The sequence below is a fragment of the Columba livia genome, chromosome 31, assembly GCF_036013475.1.
Source record: "Columba livia isolate bColLiv1 breed racing homer chromosome 31, bColLiv1.pat.W.v2, whole genome shotgun sequence".
In the NCBI taxonomy this organism is placed as follows: domain Eukaryota; kingdom Metazoa; phylum Chordata; class Aves; order Columbiformes; family Columbidae; genus Columba; species Columba livia.
Genome location: NC_088632.1, coordinates 537613 through 555147, shown reverse-complemented (window position 1 = coordinate 555147; position 17535 = coordinate 537613). Strand labels below are relative to the sequence as shown.

Genomic DNA, 17535 nt, shown 5'->3' with positions numbered 1-17535 from the left:
TATCTGGGGGGGGTTCGGTCACCACGGGGTGGGACGGACAGACGGACGGACCCCGGGTTGCTTTTGCTGCTGCTTTATTGGCCCCACCCCCCAGAGCCCAAAGCCACGCCCCCCCCCCAAGTGACGTCACACCCATGTCACCAGGTCATGGGCAGTGGTGGCCCAGATCTTGGTGGCCTCATCATAGACTTTGGTGGCCCAGGTCCATGGTATGGTGGCCCAGACCCTTGTCCTTGTGTCCATAGTCATAGTCCATGGTGACCAAGGTCCATGGTGGCCCAGATCCATGGTATGGTGGCCAAGATCTTTGTCTTCATGTCCTCATGGTCCATGGTGGCCCAGACCCTTGTCCTTGTGTCCATAGTCATAGTCTATGGTGACCAAGGTCCATGGTGGCCCAGATCTTTGTCTTCATGTCCTCATGGTCCATGGTGGCCCAGACCCTTGTCCTTGTGTCCATAGTCATAGTCCATGGTGACCAAGGTCTATGGTGGCCCAGATCCATGGTATGGTGGCCAAGATCTTTGTCTTCATGTCCTCATGGTCCATGGTGGCCCAGACCCTTGTCCTTGTGTCTATGGTGACCAAGATCCATGGTGGCCCAGATCTCTCTGTCCATAGTCATAGACTTTGGTGGCCCAGATCCATGGTATGGTGGCCCAGATCATTGTCTTCACGTCCTCATGGTCCATGGTGGCCCAGACCCTTGTCCTTGTGTCCATAGTCATAGTCTATGGTGACCAAGGTCCATGGTGGCCCAGATCCATGGTATGGTGGCCAAGATCTTTGTCTTCATGTCCTCATGGTCCATGGTGGCCCTGACCCTTGTCCTTGAGTCCATGGTCATAGTCTATGGTGGCCAAGATCTTTCTGTCCATAGTTGTCCATGGTGGCCCAGATCTTGGTCTCCGTGTCCTCATGGTCCATGGTGGCCAAGATCTTTGTCCTTGTGTCCATAGTCATAGTCCATGGTGGCCCAGATCCATGGTATGGTGGCCCAGATCTTGGTCTTCATGTCCTCATGGTCCTTGGTGGCCCAGACTCTTGTCCTTGTGTCCATGGTGACCAAGATCCATGGTGGCCCAGATCTTTCTGTCCATAGTCATAGACTTTGGTGGCCCAGATCCATGGTATGGTGGCCCAGATCATTGTCTTCATGTCCTCATTGTCCCTGGTGGCCCAGACCCTTGTCCTTGTGTCCATAGTCATAGTCCATGGTGACCAAGCTCCATGGTCCATGGTGGCCCAGATCCATGGTATGGTGGCCAAGATCTTTGTCTTCATGGCCTCATGGTCCATGGTGGCCCAGACCCTTGTCCTTGTGTCCATGGTGACCAAGATCCATGGTGGCCCAGATCTCTCTGTCCATAGTCATAGACTTTGGTGGCCCAGATCCATGGTATGGTGGCCCAGACCCTTGTCCTTGTGTCCATAGTCATAGTCTATGGTGACCAAGGTCCATGGTGGCCCAGATCTTGGTCTTCATGGCCTTGTGGTCCATGGTGGCCCAGACCCATATCCTTGTGTCCATAGTCATAGTCCATGGTGACCAAGCTCCATGGTCCATGGTGGCCCAGATCCATGGTATGGTGGCCAAGATCTTTGTCTTCATGTCCTCATGGTCCATGGTGGCCCAGACCCTTGTCCTTGAGTCCATGGTTATAGTCTATGGTGGCCAAGATCTTTCTGTCCATAGTTGTCCATGGTGGCCCAGATCTTGGTCTCCGTGTCCTCATAGTCCATGGTGGCCAAGATCTTTGTCCTTGTGTCTGTAGTCATAGTCCATGGTGGCCCAGATCCATGGTATGGTGGCCAAGATCTTTGTCTTCATGTCCTCATGGTCCATGGTGGCCCAGACCCTTGTCCTTGTGTCCATGGTGACCAAGATCCATGGTGGCCCAGATCTCTCTGTCCATAGTCATAGACTTTGGTGGCCCAGATCCATGGTATGGTGGCCCAGACCCTTGTCCTTGTGTCCATAGTCATAGTCCATGGTGACCAAGGTCCATGGTGGCCCAGATCTTGGTCTTCATGGCCTTGTGGTCCATGGTGGCCCAGACCCTTGTCCTTGTGTCCATAGTCATAGTCCATGGTGACCAAGCTCCATGGTCCATGGTGGCCCAGATCCATGGTATGGTGGCCAAGATCTTTGTCTTCATGTCCTCGTGGTCCTTGGTGGCCCAGACCCTTGTCCTTGTGTCCATGGTGACCAAGATCCATGGTGGCCCAGATCTCTCTGTCCATAGTCATAGACTTTGGTGGCCCAGATCCATGGTATGGTGGCCCAGATCATTGTCTTCATGTCCTCATTGTCCCTGGTGGCCCAGACCCTTGTCCTTGTGTCCATAGTCATAGTCCATGGTGACCAAGCTCCATGGTCCATGGTGGCCCAGATCCATGGTGTGGTGGCCAAGAGCTTTGTCTTCATGTCCTCATGGTCCATGGTGGCCCTGACCCTTGTCCTTGAGTCCATGGTCATAGTCTATGGTGGCCAAGATCTTTCTGTCCATAGTTGTCCATGGTGGCCCAGATCTTGGTCTCCGTGTCCTCATAGTCCATGGTGGCCAAGATCTTTGTCCTTGTGTCCATAGTCATAGTCCATGGTGGCCCAGATCCATGGTATGGTGGCCAAGATCTTTGTCTTCATGTCCTCATGGTCCATGGTGGCCCAGACCCTTGTCCTTGTGTCCATAGTCATAGTCTATGGTGACCAAGGTCCATGGTGGCCCAGATCCATGGTATGGTAGCCCAGATCTTTGTCTTCATGTCCTCATGGTCCATGGTGGCCCAGACCCTTGTCCTTGTGTCCATAGTCATAGTCCATGGTGACCAAGGTCCATGGTGGCCCAGATCTTTGTCTTCATGTCCTCGTGGTCCATGGTGGCCATGACCCTTGTCCTTGTGTCCATGGTGACCAAGATCCATGGTGGCCCAGATCTCTCTGTCCATAGTCATAGACTTTGGTGGCCCAGATCCATGGTATGGTGGCCCAGATCATTGTCTTCACGTCCTCATGGTCCATGGTGGCCCAGACCCTTGTCCTTGTGTCCATGGTGACCAAGATCCATGGTGGCCCAGATCTCTCTGTCCATAGTCATAGACTTTGGTGGCCCAGATCCATGGTATGGTGGCCCAGATCATTGTCTTCATGTCCTCATGGTCCATGGTGGCCCAGACCCTTGTCCTTGTGTCCATAGTCATAGTCTATGGTGACCAAGGTCCATGGTGGCCCAGATCCATGGTATGGTGGCCAAGATCTTTGTCTTCATGTCCTCATGGTCCATGGTGGCCCAGACCCTTGTCCTTGTGTCCATAGTCATAGTCTATGGTGACCAAGGTCCATGGTGGCCCAGATCCATGGTATGGTAGCCCAGATCTTTGTCTTCATGTCCTCATGGTCCATGGTGGCCCAGACCCTTGTCCTTGTGTCCATGGTGACCAAGATCCATGGTGGCCAAGATCTCTCTGTCCATAGTCATAGACTTTGGTGGCCCAGGTCCATGGTATGGTGGCCCAGACCCTTGTCCTTGTGTCCATAGTCATAGTCCATGGTGACCAAGGTCCATGGTGGCCCAGATCTTGGTCTTCATGGCCTTGTGGTCCATGGTGGCCCAGACCCTTGTCCTTGTGTCCATAGTCATAGTCCATGGTGACCAAGCTCCATGGTCCATGGTGGCCCAGATCCATGGTATGGTGGCCAAGATCTTTGTCTTCATGTCCTCGTGGTCCTTGGTGGCCCAGACCCTTGTCCTTGTGTCCATGGTGACCAAGATCCATGGTGGCCCAGATCTCTCTGTCCATAGTCATAGACTTTGGTGGCCCAGATCCATGGTATGGTGGCCAAGATCTTTATCTTCACATCCTCATTGTCCCTGGTGGCCCAGACCCTTGTCCCTATGCCCATAACGACCCAACCCTTTGTTTCCCCGCCCCCTCCATGGTGGCCCCGCCCCTCATCCCCATTGGTGGCCCCTAATTGGTCCTCACGGTCCTCTCGATCCAGTTCACGTAGTCGCAGACGCGCGTGTAGACGCCGGGGTGGCCGGGGAGGGCGCAGGTCTGCAGCCCCCACGACACGATGCCCTGAAGGGTCCCGTTGCACGACAGGGGACCCCCCGAGTCACCCTGTGGGGAGGGGACAACGTTGGGGACCCCCCCGAGGGCTGGGGGACACGTGGGGGTGACGTTGAGCCATTGGGGGAGAAGGTTCTTGGGTTGGAGGACACGTGGGGATGGGGGGACACCAAGAGACCTTGAGTTGGGGGGACACCTAGATATGGGGGGGACACGTAGATTTGGGGGGGACATGTAGATTTGGGGGGGGCATGTAGATTTGGGGGGGTCTTTGGGGTAGGAATGGGGGGGGAAACAACATTGGGGGGTCTTGAGAACTTGAGGTTCCTCTTGGGCCAACCATGGAGGCTCCTTGGTCATGGTGGGGTGACCATGGGGACTTTTGGGGGTACATGGGTTGGGATTTGGGGTCCCCATGGTTACTTTGTGGGTGTCACCCAATGGGGGGGACACGAAGTTGGGGACCCCCTGAGGGCTGGGGGACACGTGGGGGTGACGTTGAGCCATTGGGGGAGAAGGTTCTTGGGTTGGAGGACACGTGGGGATGGGGGGACACCAAGAGACCTTGAGTTTGGGGGGGATGGGAGTTGGGGGGACACGTAGATATGGGGGGGACACGTAGATTGGGGGGGTCCTTGGGGTAGGAATGGGGGGGAAACAACATTGGGGGGTCTTGAGAACTTGAGGTTCCTCTTGGGCCAACCATGGAGGCTCCTTGGTCATGGTGGGGTGACCATGGGGACTTTTGGGGGTACATGGGTTGGGATTTGGGGTGCCCCTGGTTACTTTGTGGGTGTCACCCTATGTGGGGGGACACGAAGTTGGGGACCCCCCCGAGGGCTGGGGGACACGTGGGGGTGACGTTGAGCCATTGGGGGAGAAGGTTCTTGGGTTGGAGGACACGTGGGGATGGGGGGACACCAAGAGACCTTGGGTTGGGGGGACACCTAGATATGGGGGGGACACGTAGATTTGGGGGGGACATGTAGATTTGGGGGGGTCCTTGGGGTGGGAATGGGGGGGAAACAACATTGGGGGGGTCTTGAGAACTTGAGGTTCCTCTTGGGCCAACCATGGAGGCTCCTTGGTCATGGTGGGGTGACCATGGGGACTTTTGGGGGTACATGGGTTGGGATTTGGGGTCCCCATGGTTACTTTGTGGGTGTCACCCTATGGGGGGGGACACGAGGTTGGGGACCCCCCCGAGGGCTGGGGGACACGTGGGGGTGACGTTGAGCCATTGGGGGAGAAGGTTCTTGGGTTGGAGGACACGTGGGGATGGGGGGACACCAAGAGACCTTGGGTTGGGGGGACACCTAGATATGGGGGGGACACGTAGATTTGGGGGGGACACGTAGATTTGGGGGGGACACGTAGATTTGGGGGGGACATGTAGATTTGGGGGGTCCTTGGGGTAGGAATGGGGGGGAAACAACATTGGGGGGTCTTGAGAACTTGAGGTTCCTCTTGGGCCAACCATGGAGGCTCCTTGGTCGTGGTGGGGTGACCATGGGGACTTTTGGGGGTACATGGGTTGGGACTTGGGGTCCCCATGGTTACTTGGTGGGTGTCACCCTATGGGGGGGGACATGAAGTTGGGGACCCCCCCGAGGGCTGGGGGACACGTGGGGGTGACGTTGAGCCATTGGGGGAGAAGGTTCTTGGGTTGGAGGACACGTGGGGATGGGGGGACACCAAGAGACCTTGAGTTGGGGGGGATGGGAGTTGGGGGGACACGTAGATATGGGGGGGACACGTAGATTTGGGGGGGTCACGTAGATTTGGGGGGGTCCTTGGGGTGGGAATGGGGGGGAAACAACATTGGGGGGTCTTGAGAACTTGAGGTTCCTCTTGGGCCAACCATGGAGGCTCCTTGGTCATGGTGGGGTGACCATGGGGACTTTTGGGGGTACATGGGTTGGGATTTGGGGTGCCCCTGGTTACTTTGTGGGTGTCACCCTATGGGGGGGGACACGAAGTTGGGGACCCCCCCGAAGGCTGGGGGACACGTGGGGGTGACGTTGAGCCATTGGGGGAGAAGGTTCTTGGGTTGGAGGACACGTAGGGATGGGGGGACACCAAGAGACCTTGGGTTGGGGGGACACCTAGATATGGGGGGGACACGTAGATTTGGGGGGGACATGTAGATTTGGGGGGGTCCTTGGGGTGGGAATGGAGGGGAAACAACATTGGGGGGGTCTTGAGAACTTGAGGTTCCTCTTGGGCCAACCATGGAGGCTCCTTGGTCATGGTGGGGTGACCATGGGGACTTTTGGGGGTACATGGGTTGGGATTTGGGGTGCCCCTGGTTACTTTGTGGGTGTCACCCAATGGGGGGGGACACGAAGTTGGGGACCCCCCCGAGGGCTGGGGGACACGTGGGGGTGACGTTGAGCCATTGGGGGAGAAGGTTCTTGGGCTGGAGGACACGTGGGGATGGGGGGACACCAAGAGACCTTGAGTTTGGGGGGGATGGGAGTTGGGGGGACATGTAGATATGAGGGGGACACGTAGATTTGGGGGGGTCACGTAGATTTGGGGGGTCCTTGGGGTGGCAATGGGGGGGAAACAACATTGGGGGGTCTTGAGAACTTGAGGTTCCTCTTGGGCCAACCATGGAGGCTCCTTGGTCATGGTGGGGTGACCATGGGGACTTTTGGGGGTACATGGGTTGGGATTTGGGGTGCCCCTGGTTACTTTGTGGGTGTCACCCTATGGGGGGGGACACGAAGTTGGGGACCCCCCAAGGGCTGGGGGACACGTGGGGGTGACGTTGAGCCATTGGGGGAGAAGGTTCTTGGGTTGGAGGACACGTGGGGATGGGGGGACACCAAGAGACCTTGAGTTGGGGGGGACACCTAGATATGGGGGGGACACGTAGATTTGGGGGGGACATGTAGATTTGGGGGGTCCTTGGGGTGGCAATGGGGGGGAAACAACATTGGGGGGTCTTGAGAACTTGAGGTTCCTCTTGGGCCAACCATGGAGGCTCCTTGGTCATGGTGGGGTGACCATGGGGACTTTTGGGGGTACATGGGTTGGGATTTGGGGTCCCCATGGTTACTTTGTGGGTGTCACCCTATGGGGGGGGACACGAAGTTGGGGACCCCCCCGAGGGCTGGGGGACACGTGGGGGTGACGTTGAGCCATTGGGGGAGAAGGTTCTTGGGTTGGAGGACACGTGGGGATGGGGGGACACCAAGAGACCTTGGGTTGGGGGGGATGGGAGTTGGGGGGACATGTAGATATGGGGGGGACACGCAGATTTGGGGGGGACATGTAGATTTGGGGGGGTCTTTGGGGTAGGAATGGGGGGGGAAACAACATTGGGGGGTCTTGAGAACTTGAGGTTCCTCTTGGGCCAACCATGGAGGCTCCTTGGTCATGGTGGGGTGACCATGGGGACTTTTGGGGGTACATGGGTTGGGATTTGGGGTGCCCCTGGTTACTTTGTGGGTGTCACCCTATGGGGGGGGACACGAGGTTGGGGACCCCCCCGAGGGCTGGGGGACACGTGGGGGTGACGTTGAGCCATTGGGGGAGAAGGTTCTTGGGTTGGAGGACAAGTGGGGATGGGGGGACACCAAGAGACCTTGAGTTGGGGGGACACCTAGATATGGGAGGGACACCTAAATTTGGGGGGGACACGTAGATTTGGGGGGGACATGTAGATTTGGGGGGGTCCTTGGGGTGGCAATGGGGGGGAAACAACATTGGGGGGTCTTGAGAACTTGAGGTTCCTCTTGGGCCAACCATGGAGGCTCCTTGGTCATGGTGGGGTGACCATGGGGACTTTTGGGGGTACATGGGTTGGGATTTGGGGTGCCCCTGGTTACTTTGTGGGTGTCACCCAATGGGGGGGGACACGAAGTTGGGGACCCCCCCGAGGGCTGGGGGACACGTGGGGGTGACGTTGAGCCATTGGGGGAGAAGGTTCTTGGGTTGGAGGACACGTGGGGATGGGGGGACACCAAGAGACCTTGGGTTGGGGGGGATGGGAGTTGGGGGGACACGTAGATATGGGGGGGACACGTAGATTGGGGGGGTCCTTGGGGTAGGAATGGGGGGGAAACAACATTGGGGGGTCTTGAGAACTTGAGGTTCCTCTTGGGCCAACCATGGAGGCTCCTTGGTCATGGTGGGGTGACCATGGGGAGTTTGGGGGTACATGGGTTGGGATTTGGGGTCCCCATGGTTACTTGGTGGGTGTCACCCTATGGGGGGGGACACGAAGTTGGGGACCCCCCGAGGGCTGGGGGACACGTGGGGGTGACGTTGAGCCATTGGGGGAGAAGGTTCTTGGGCTGGAGGACACGTGGGGATGGGGGGACACCAAGAGACCTTGAGTTTGGGGGGGATGGGAGTTGGGGGGACACGTAGATTTGGGGGGGACACGTAGATTTGGGGGGGACATGTAGATTTGGGGGGGGTCCTTGGGGTAGGAATGGGGGGGAAACAACATTGGGGGGGTCTTGAGAACTTGAGGTTCCTCTTGGGCCAACCATGGAGGCTCCTTGGTCATGGTGGGGTGACCATGGGGACTTTTGGGGGTACATGGGTTGGGATTTGGGGTCCCCATGGTTACTTTGTGGGTGTCACCCAATGGGGGGGACACGAAGTTGGGGACCCCCTGAGGGCTGGGGGACACGTGGGGGTGACGTTGAGCCATTGGGGGAGAAGGTTCTTGGGCTGGAGGACACGTGGGGATGGGGGGACACCAAGAGACCTTGAGTTGGGGGGGATGGGAGTTGGGGGGACATGTAGATATGGGGGGGACACGTAGATTTGGGGGGGACACGTAGATTTGGGGGGTCCTTGGGGTGGGAATGGGGGGGAAACAACATTGGGGGGGTCTTGAGAACTTGAGGTTCCTCTTGGGCCAACCATGGAGGCTCCTTGGTCATGGTGGGGTGACCATGGGGACTTTTGGGGGTACATGGGTTGGGATTTGGGGTGCCCCTGGTTACTTTGTGGGTGTCACCCAATGGGGGGGGACACGAAGTTGGGGACCCCCCCGAGGGCTGGGGGACACATGGGGGTGACGTTGAGCCATTGGGGGAGAAGGTTCTTGGGTTGGAGGACACGTGGGGATGGGGGGACACCAAGAGACCTTGAGTTGGGGGGGATGGGAGTTGGGGGGACACGTAGATATGGGGGGGACACATAGATTTGGGGGGGACATGTAGATTTGGGGGGGTCCTTGGGGTGGGAATGGGGGGGAAACAACATTGGGGGGTCTTGAGAACTTGAGGTTCCTCTTGGGCCAACGCTCCGTGTTCGTGGTGGGGAATGGGGGGACTTGGGGGGGGGTCCCTTTTCTCAGGGTGGGTTTGGGGGTGCGGGGGGGGTGGGATTTGGGGTTACCTGGCAGGTGTCGGTGCGCTTGTCGCCCACCCCGGCGCAGAGCATCTGGGGGGTGACGCGCTGCGGGTACGCGCGGCGACATTCGGCCTCCGATACCACGGTGACGTAGGCGCAGATCAGGTGACGGGGGAGGGTCACTGGGGGGGGGTGGGGAGGGGTTCAGGGTGGCCGGGACACCCCCGGGGGGCTGCCGGGGTCATCCTGGCCTTACTCATAGGTTACTCATAGGTTACTCATAGGTTACTCATAGGTTACTCCTAGGTTACTCATAGGTTACTCACAGCTTATGCATCAATTATTTGTAGGTTACAGATCATCCACCAGTTACTTGTGGGTTAATCTCGGCTACTATAGGTTGGTTTAATATTAGTATGGACTTACTACGACTTTACTATGGGTTCAACTACAGCTTGGGTTACTATTAATGGGTTTACTACAACTTTGCTACAACTTCACTGCAAGGTTCGCTACAGAGTGGCTTTGTGGTTTACTATGGGTTTACTACAGCCTTCCTATGACTGTACTGTAGGTTTACTACGATGTTACTATGGGTTTACTACATCTTTAACCCCATTCACCTCTCACCTTGGAGGGTGGCAATGGTTCCCCAGCCTGACTTTACTGTGGGTTTACTATGATGTTACTACAACTTTACTATGTGTTTAACCCCATTCCCCACTCACCTTGGGGGCTGGTGACAGTTCCCCAGCCTGACTTTACTATAGGTAACTATGAAGTTACTATGGGGTTACTACAAGTTACTATGGGGTTACTACAGGTTTACTAGGTGTTTACTACAGGTTTCCTAGGTGCTCCAGGGCTCACCTTGGGGCTGGTGACAGTTCTCCAGCCTACTATGGGGTGACTACAGGATTACTACAAGGTTACTACAGGTTTCCTACGTGGTCAAGGGCTCATCTTGGGGGATGGTGACAGTTCCCCAGCCTAGGTCTACTATGGGGTTAGTACAGGTTTACTATGGGGTTACTATGGTGATACTATGGGGTTAGTACAGGTTTACTATGGGGTCACTACAGGTTTACTATGGGGTTACTACAAGGTTACTACAGGTTCACTATGGGTCACAGGGCTCACCTTGGGGACTGGTGACAGTCCCCCAGCCTACTACAGGTTTACTACAAGGTTACTACAGGTTCACTATGGGTCACAGGGCTCACCTTGGGGACTGGTGACAGTCCCCCAGCCTACTACAGGTTTACTACAAGGTTACTACAGGTTCAGTATGGGTCGCAGGGCTCACCTGGAGGGCTGGTGACAGTCCTCCAGCCTACTACAGGTTTACTACAGGTTTGCTACAGGTTTACTACAAGGTTGCTACAGGTTCACTATGGGTCGCAGGGCTCACCTGGGGGGCTGGGACGGTCCCCCAGCCTACTACAGGTTTACTACAAGGTTACTACAGGTTTACTACAAGGTTACTACAGGTTCACTATGGGTCGCAGGGCTCACCTTGGGGGCTGGTGACCGTCCCCCAGCCCGACACGAGGCAGGTGGCGCCGGGGGGGGCGCAGGCGCGGGGGAGGGGGAGGGGCCTCACGGCGCGACCCAGCTGAGCCGGCCGGTCCAGTCTGACCAATAGGAGGTCGTTCTGCAGCGTGGAGGGGTCGTAGGACGGGTGGGGGATGGTCAGCACCCCCCGGCGCTCCTGCTCCGTCCCCTCCCGCCGCTGCAGGTCGCTCTCGCCCAGGCGCAGGCGCAGCCCCCTGCGGGGACAGGGGACAGGGGGGGACGTGGGGACACTGGGGGGGGACATGGGGTGGAGGGGGGTTGGGGACATGGGGATGTTGTGGGGGACAGTGGGGATGTGGGGGGAGTGGGGGCCATGGGGACAGTGGGACATGGGGGTACATGGGGACAGTGGGGGAGGTGGGGGGACGTGGGGACAGTGGGGGAGGTGGGGACAGTGGAGGGACATGGGGACAGCGGGGATGTGGGGAGAGGGGGCCATGGGGACAGTGGGAGATGGGGGGACATGGGGACATTGGGGGGGTTGTGGGGACAGTGGGGGGACGTGGGGACAGTGGGGGGATGTGGGGATATGGGGGGACATGAGACATTGAGGGAGATGTGGGGACAGAGGGGATGTGGGGACATTGGGGGGGACATGGGGACATTGGGGGGGATGTGGGGACAGTGGGGAACTTGGGGACAGTGGGGGTCATGGGGACAGTGGGGGACATGGGGACATTGGGGGGGACATGGGGACATTGCGGGGGATGTGGGGACAGTGGGGAACGTGGGGACAGTGGGGGACATGGGGACAGTGGGGGACATGGGGACATTGGGGGGATGTGGGGACATGGGGGTGGACAGAGGGTTGGGGCACCCCCACATTGTGTCACCCCCAGTGTCCCCATCCCCACACTGTGTCCCCATGGGGTGTCCCCACGGTGTCCCCATGGTGTCCCCATGGGTGTCCCCACGGTGTCCCCATCCCCACACTGTGTCCCCATGGGGTGTCCCCATCCCCACACTGTGTCCCCATGGGGTGTCCCCATGGTGTCCCCATCCCCACACTGTGTCCCTATGGGGTGTCACCATGGTGTCCCCACGGTGTCCCCATCCCCACACTGTGTCCCCGCGGTGTCCCCATGGTGTCCCCCCCAGTTTCCCCATCCCCACGAGTGTCCCCGTGGGTGTCCCCATGGGGTGTCCCCATCCCCACACTGTGTCCCCATGGGGTGTCCCCATGGTGTCCCCATCCCCACACTGTGTCCCCATGGGGTGTCCCTATGGTGTCCCCAGCCCCACACTGTGTCCCCATGGTGTCCCCATCCCCACACTGTGTCCCCATGGGGTGTCCCCATGGTGTCCCCAGCCCCACACTGTGTCCCTATGGGGTGTCCCCATCCCCACACTGTGTCCCTATGGGGTGTCCCCATCCCCACACTGTGTCCCCATGGGGTGTCCCTATGGTGTCCCCATCCCCACACTGTGTCCCTATGGGGTGTCCCCATGGTGTCCCCATCCCCACACTGTGTCCCCATGGGGTGTCCCCATGGTGTCCCCATCCCCACACTGTGTCCCCATGGGGTGTCCCTATGGTGTCCCCATCCCCACACTGTGTCCCCATGGGGTGTCCCTATGGTGTCCCCATCCCCACACTGTGTCCCCATGGGGTGTCCCCATGGTGTCCCCATGGGGTGTCCCCAGTGTCCCCATCCCCACACTGTGTCCCTATGGGGTGTCCCCATGGTGTCCCCATCCCCACACTGTGTCCCCATGGGGTGTCCCCATCCCCACTGTGTCCCCATGGGGTGTCCCCACGGTGTCCCCATCCCCACTGTGTCCCCATGGGGTGTCCCTATGGTGTCCCCATCCCCACACTGTGTCCCCATGGGGTGTCCCCATCCCCACACTGTGTCCCCATGGGGTGTCCCCACGGTGTCCCCATCCCCACACTGTGTCCCTATGGGGTGTCCCCATGGTGTCCCCATCCCCACACTGTGTCCCTATGGGGCGACCCCAGTGTCCCCATCCCCACACTGTGTCCCCTTGGGGTGTCCCCATGGTGTCCCCATCCCCACACTGTGTCCCCACAGTGTCCCCATGGTGTCCCCCCCAGTTTCCCCATCCCCACAGTGTCCCCATGGGTGTCCCCATGGTGTCCCCATCCCCACACTGTGTCCCTATGGGGTGTCCCCATGGTGTCCCCATCCCCACACTGTGTCCCTATGGGGTGTCCCCATGGTGTCCCCATCCCCACACTGTGTCCCCATGGGGTGTCCCTATGGTGTCCCCATCCCCACACTGTGTCCCTATGGGGTGTCCCCATCCCCACACTGTGTCCCCACGGGGTGTCCCCATGGTGTCCCCATCCCCACACTGTGTCCCCATGGGGTGTCCCCATGGTGTCCCCACGGTGTCCCCATCCCCACACTGTGTCCCTATGGGGTGTCCCCATCCCCACGAGTGTCCCCATGGGGTGTCCCCATGGTGTCCCCATCCCCACACTGTGTCCCTATGGGGTGTCCCCATGGTGTCCCCATCCCCACACTGTGTCCCTATGGGGTGTCACCATGGTGTCCCCATCCCCACACTGTGTCCCCATGGGGTGTCCCCACGGTGTCCCAATCCCCACACTGTGTCCCCATGGGGTGTCCCCACGGTGTCCCAATCCCCACACTGTGTCCCTATGGGGTGTCCCCATGGTGTCCCCATCCCCACACTGTGTCCCCATGGTGTCCCCATCCCCACACTGTGTCCCTATGGGGTGTCACCATGGTGTCCCCATCCCCACACTGTGTCCCTATGGGGTGTCACCATGGTGTCCCCATCCCCACACTGTGTCCCCATGGGGTGTCCCCACGGTGTCCCCCATCCCCACACTGTGTCCCCATGGGGTGTCCCCATGGTGTCCCCATCCCCACACTGTGTCCCCATGGGGTGTCCCCATGGTGTCCCCATCCCCACACTGTGTCCCTATGGGGTGTCCCCATGGTGTCCCCATCCCCACACTGTGTCCCTATGGGGTGTCCCCACGGTGTCCCCATCCCCACACTGTGTCCCCATGGGGTGTCCCTATGGTGTCCCCACCCCCACACTGTGTCCCCATGGGGTGTCCCCACCCCCACACTGTGTCCCCATGGGGTGTCCCCATCCCCACACGGTGTCCCCATGGTGTCCCCATCCCCACACTGTGTCCCCGCAGTGTCCCCATGGGGTCCCCCCCAGTTTCCCCATCCCCACGAGTGTCCCCATGGGGTGTCCCCATGGTGTCCCCACAGTGTCCCTGTGGGTGTCCCCATGGTGTCCCCATCCCCACACTGTATCCCTATGGGGTGTCCCCATCCCCACACTGTGTCCCCATGGTGTCCCCATGGTGTCCCCATGGTGTCCCCATCCCCACACTGTGTCCCCATGGTGTCCCCATGGTGTCCCCATGGTGTCCCCATCCCCACACTGTGTCCCCATGGGGTGTCCCCATGGTGTCCCCATCCCCACACTGTGTCCCCACGGGGTGTCCCCATGGTGTCCCCATCCCCACACTGTGTCCCCATGGGGTGTCCCCATGGTGTCCCCATCCCCACACTGTGTCCCCATGGGGTGTCCCCATGGTGTCCCCATCCCCACACTGTGTCCCTATGGGGTGTCCCCATGGTGTCCCCATCCCCACACTGTGTCCCCATGGGGTGTCCCCATGGTGTCCCCATCCCCACACTGTGTCCCTATGGGGTGTCCCCACGGTGTCCCCATCCCCACACTGTGTCCCCATGGGGTGTCCCCATGGTGTCCCCATCCCCACACTGTGTCCCCATGGGGTGTCCCCATGGTGTCCCCATCCCCACACTGTGTCTCTATGGGGTGTCCCCATGGTGTCCCCATCCCCACACGGTGTCCCCACGGTGTCCCCACGGTGTCCCCATCCCCACACTGTGTCCCTATGGGGTGTCACCATGGTGTCCCCATCCCCACACTGTGTCCCCATGGGGTGTCCCCATCCCCACACTGTGTCCCCATGGGGTGTCCCCACGGTGTCCCCATCCCCACACAGTGTCCCCATGGGGTGTCCCCATGGTGTCCCCATCCCCGCACTGTGTCCCTATGGGGTGTCCCCATGGTGTCCCCATCCCCACACTGTGTCCCCATGGGGTGTCCCTATGGTGTCCCCATCCCCACACTGTGTCCCCATGGGGTGTCCCCATGGTGTCCCCATCCTCACACTGTGTCCCTATGGGGTGTCCCCATCCCCATGGGGTGTCCCCATGGGTGTCCCCATGGTGTCCCCATCCTCACACTGTGTCCCTATGGCGTGTCCCCATGGTGTCCCCATGGTGTCCCCATCCCCACACTGTGTCCCCATGGGGTGTCCCCATGGTGTCCCCATCCCCACACTGTGTCCCTATGGGGTGTCCCTATGGTGTCCCCATGGTGTCCCCATCCTCACACTGTGTCCCTATGGCGTGTCCCCATGGTGTCCCCATGGTGTCCCCATCCTCACACTGTGTCCCTATGGCGTGTCCCCATGGTGTCCCCATGGTGTCCCCATCCTCACACTGTGTCCCTATGGCGTGTCCCCATGGTGTCCCCATGGTGTCCCCATCCCCGCACTGTGTCCCCACAGTGTCCCCATGGGGTCCCCCCCAGTTTCCCCATCCCCACGAGTGTCCCCATGGGTGTCCCCATGGTGTCCCCATCCCCACACTGTGTCCCTATGGGGCAACCCCAGTGTCCCCATCCCCACACTGTGTCCCTATGGGGTGTCCCCATGGTGTCCCCATCCCCACACTGTGTCCCTATGGGGCGACCCCAGTGTCCCCATCCCCACACTGTGTCCCTATAGGGTGTCCCCACGGTGTCCCCATCCCCACACTGTGTCCATATGGGGTGTCCCCACAGTGTCCCCTTGGTGTCCCCATCCCCACTGTGTCCCCATGGGGTGTCCCCATGGTGTCCCCATCCCCACACTGTGTCCCTATGGGGTGTCCCCATGGTGTCCCCATCCCCACACTGTGTCCCCATGGGGTGTCCCCATCCCCATGGGGTGTCCCCATGGGTGTCCCCATGGTGTCCCCATCCTCACACTGTGTCCCTATGGCGTGTCCCCATGGTGTCCCCATGGTGTCCCCATCCCCACACTGTGTCCCCATGGGGTGTCCCCATGGTGTCCCCATCCCCACACTGTGTCCCTATGGGGTGTCCCCATGGTGTCCCCATCCCCACACTGTGTCCCTATGGGGTGTCCCCATGGTGTCCCCATCCCCACACTGTGTCCCCGCAGTGTCCCCATGGGGTCCCCCCCAGTTTCCCCATCCCCACGAGTGTCCCCATGGGGTGTCCCCATGGTGTCCCCATGGTGTCCCCCATCCCCACACTGTGTCCCTATGGGGTGTCCCCATGGTGTCCCCATGGTGTCCCCATCCCCACACTGTGTCCCTATGGGGTGTCCCCATGGTGTCCCCATGGTGTCCCCATCCCCACACTGTGTCCCTGCGGTGTCCCCATGGGGTCCCCCCCAGTTTCCCCATCCCCACAGTGTCCCCATGGGGTGTCCCCATGGTGTCCCCCTGTTGTCCCCGCGGTGTCCCCATGAGGTCCCCCCCAGTTTCCCCATCCCCACAGTGTCCCCATGGGGTGTCCCCATGGTGTCCCCCTGTTGTCCCCGCGGTGTCCCCATGAGGTCCCCCCCAGTTTCCCCATCCCCACAGTGTCCCCATGGGGTGTCCCCATGGTGTCCCCCTGTTGTCCCCGCGGTGTCCCCACCTGCGGTTGCAGTGGGCGGCCGACAGCACCCACGTGTCGCTGATCAGGACCCCCCCGCAGCGCACGGGCGAGTAGATGAACACCTGCCAGGGCTGGGACAGGGGGACACACGGGTACCCCCCGATGATGCGGTCATCGTCACCAGGGACACCGCGGGGGGCCTGTCCCCAAGAGCCACCTGCGGGGACGTGGGACATGGGACACGGGGACAGGGGGATATGGGGACATGGGGACAGGGGGACATTGGATGATATGGGGACATGGGGACATGGGGATATGGGGACATGGGGACATGGGGACATGGGGACATGGGGATATGGGGACATGGGGACATTGGGGGACAGGGGGACATAGGGACAGGGGGACATTGGGGGACATGGGGAGAGGGGGATATGGGGACATAGGGATATGGGGACATGGGGATATGGGGACAGGGGGATATGGAGATATGGGGACAGGGGGACATGGGGACATTGGGGACAGGGGGATATGGGGACAGGGGGACATGGGGACAGGGGGATATGGGGACATGGGGACAGGGGGACAGGGGGACATGGGGATATGGGGATATGGGGACAGGGGGATATGGGGACAGGGTGACATAGGGATATGGGGACATGGGGATACAGGGACATGGGGATATGGGGACAGGGGGACATTGGGGGATATGGGGACTTGTGGATATGGGGACATAAGGACAGGGGGACATTGGGGGACACTGGGGGACATGGGGACAGGGGGATATGGGGACAGGGGGACATGGGGACGGGGGATATGGGGACATGGGGACATGGGGATATGGGGACATGGGGACATGGGGACATGGGGACGTGGGGACATGGGACAGGGGGACAGAGGGACATGGGGATATGA

The 17535-nt window shown here is 59.9% G+C and overlaps 1 protein-coding gene across 2 annotated transcripts; it reads right to left on the bottom strand.

The window, feature by feature from the left end:
* Nucleotides 1-57: 57 nt before the first annotated feature.
* On the bottom strand, nt 58-16879 carry LOC135576846 (kallikrein-14-like). Of its 2 annotated transcripts, none has more exons than XM_065044029.1 (4): nt 16663-16879; nt 10909-11198; nt 9439-9575; nt 58-4125 (listed from the first exon to the last, which is right to left on the bottom strand). In XM_065044029.1, exons 1-4 carry the CDS (start codon nt 16857-16859, stop codon nt 3973-3975), a joined length of 777 nt encoding a protein of 258 aa, XP_064900101.1. In that variant the 5' UTR covers nt 16860-16879; the 3' UTR covers nt 58-3972. The 2 variants fall into 2 exon arrangements, with proteins under 2 accessions (XP_064900101.1, XP_064900102.1); XM_065044030.1 differs by having other exon boundaries at nt 10909-11162.
* Nucleotides 16880-17535: the final 656 nt, after the last annotated feature.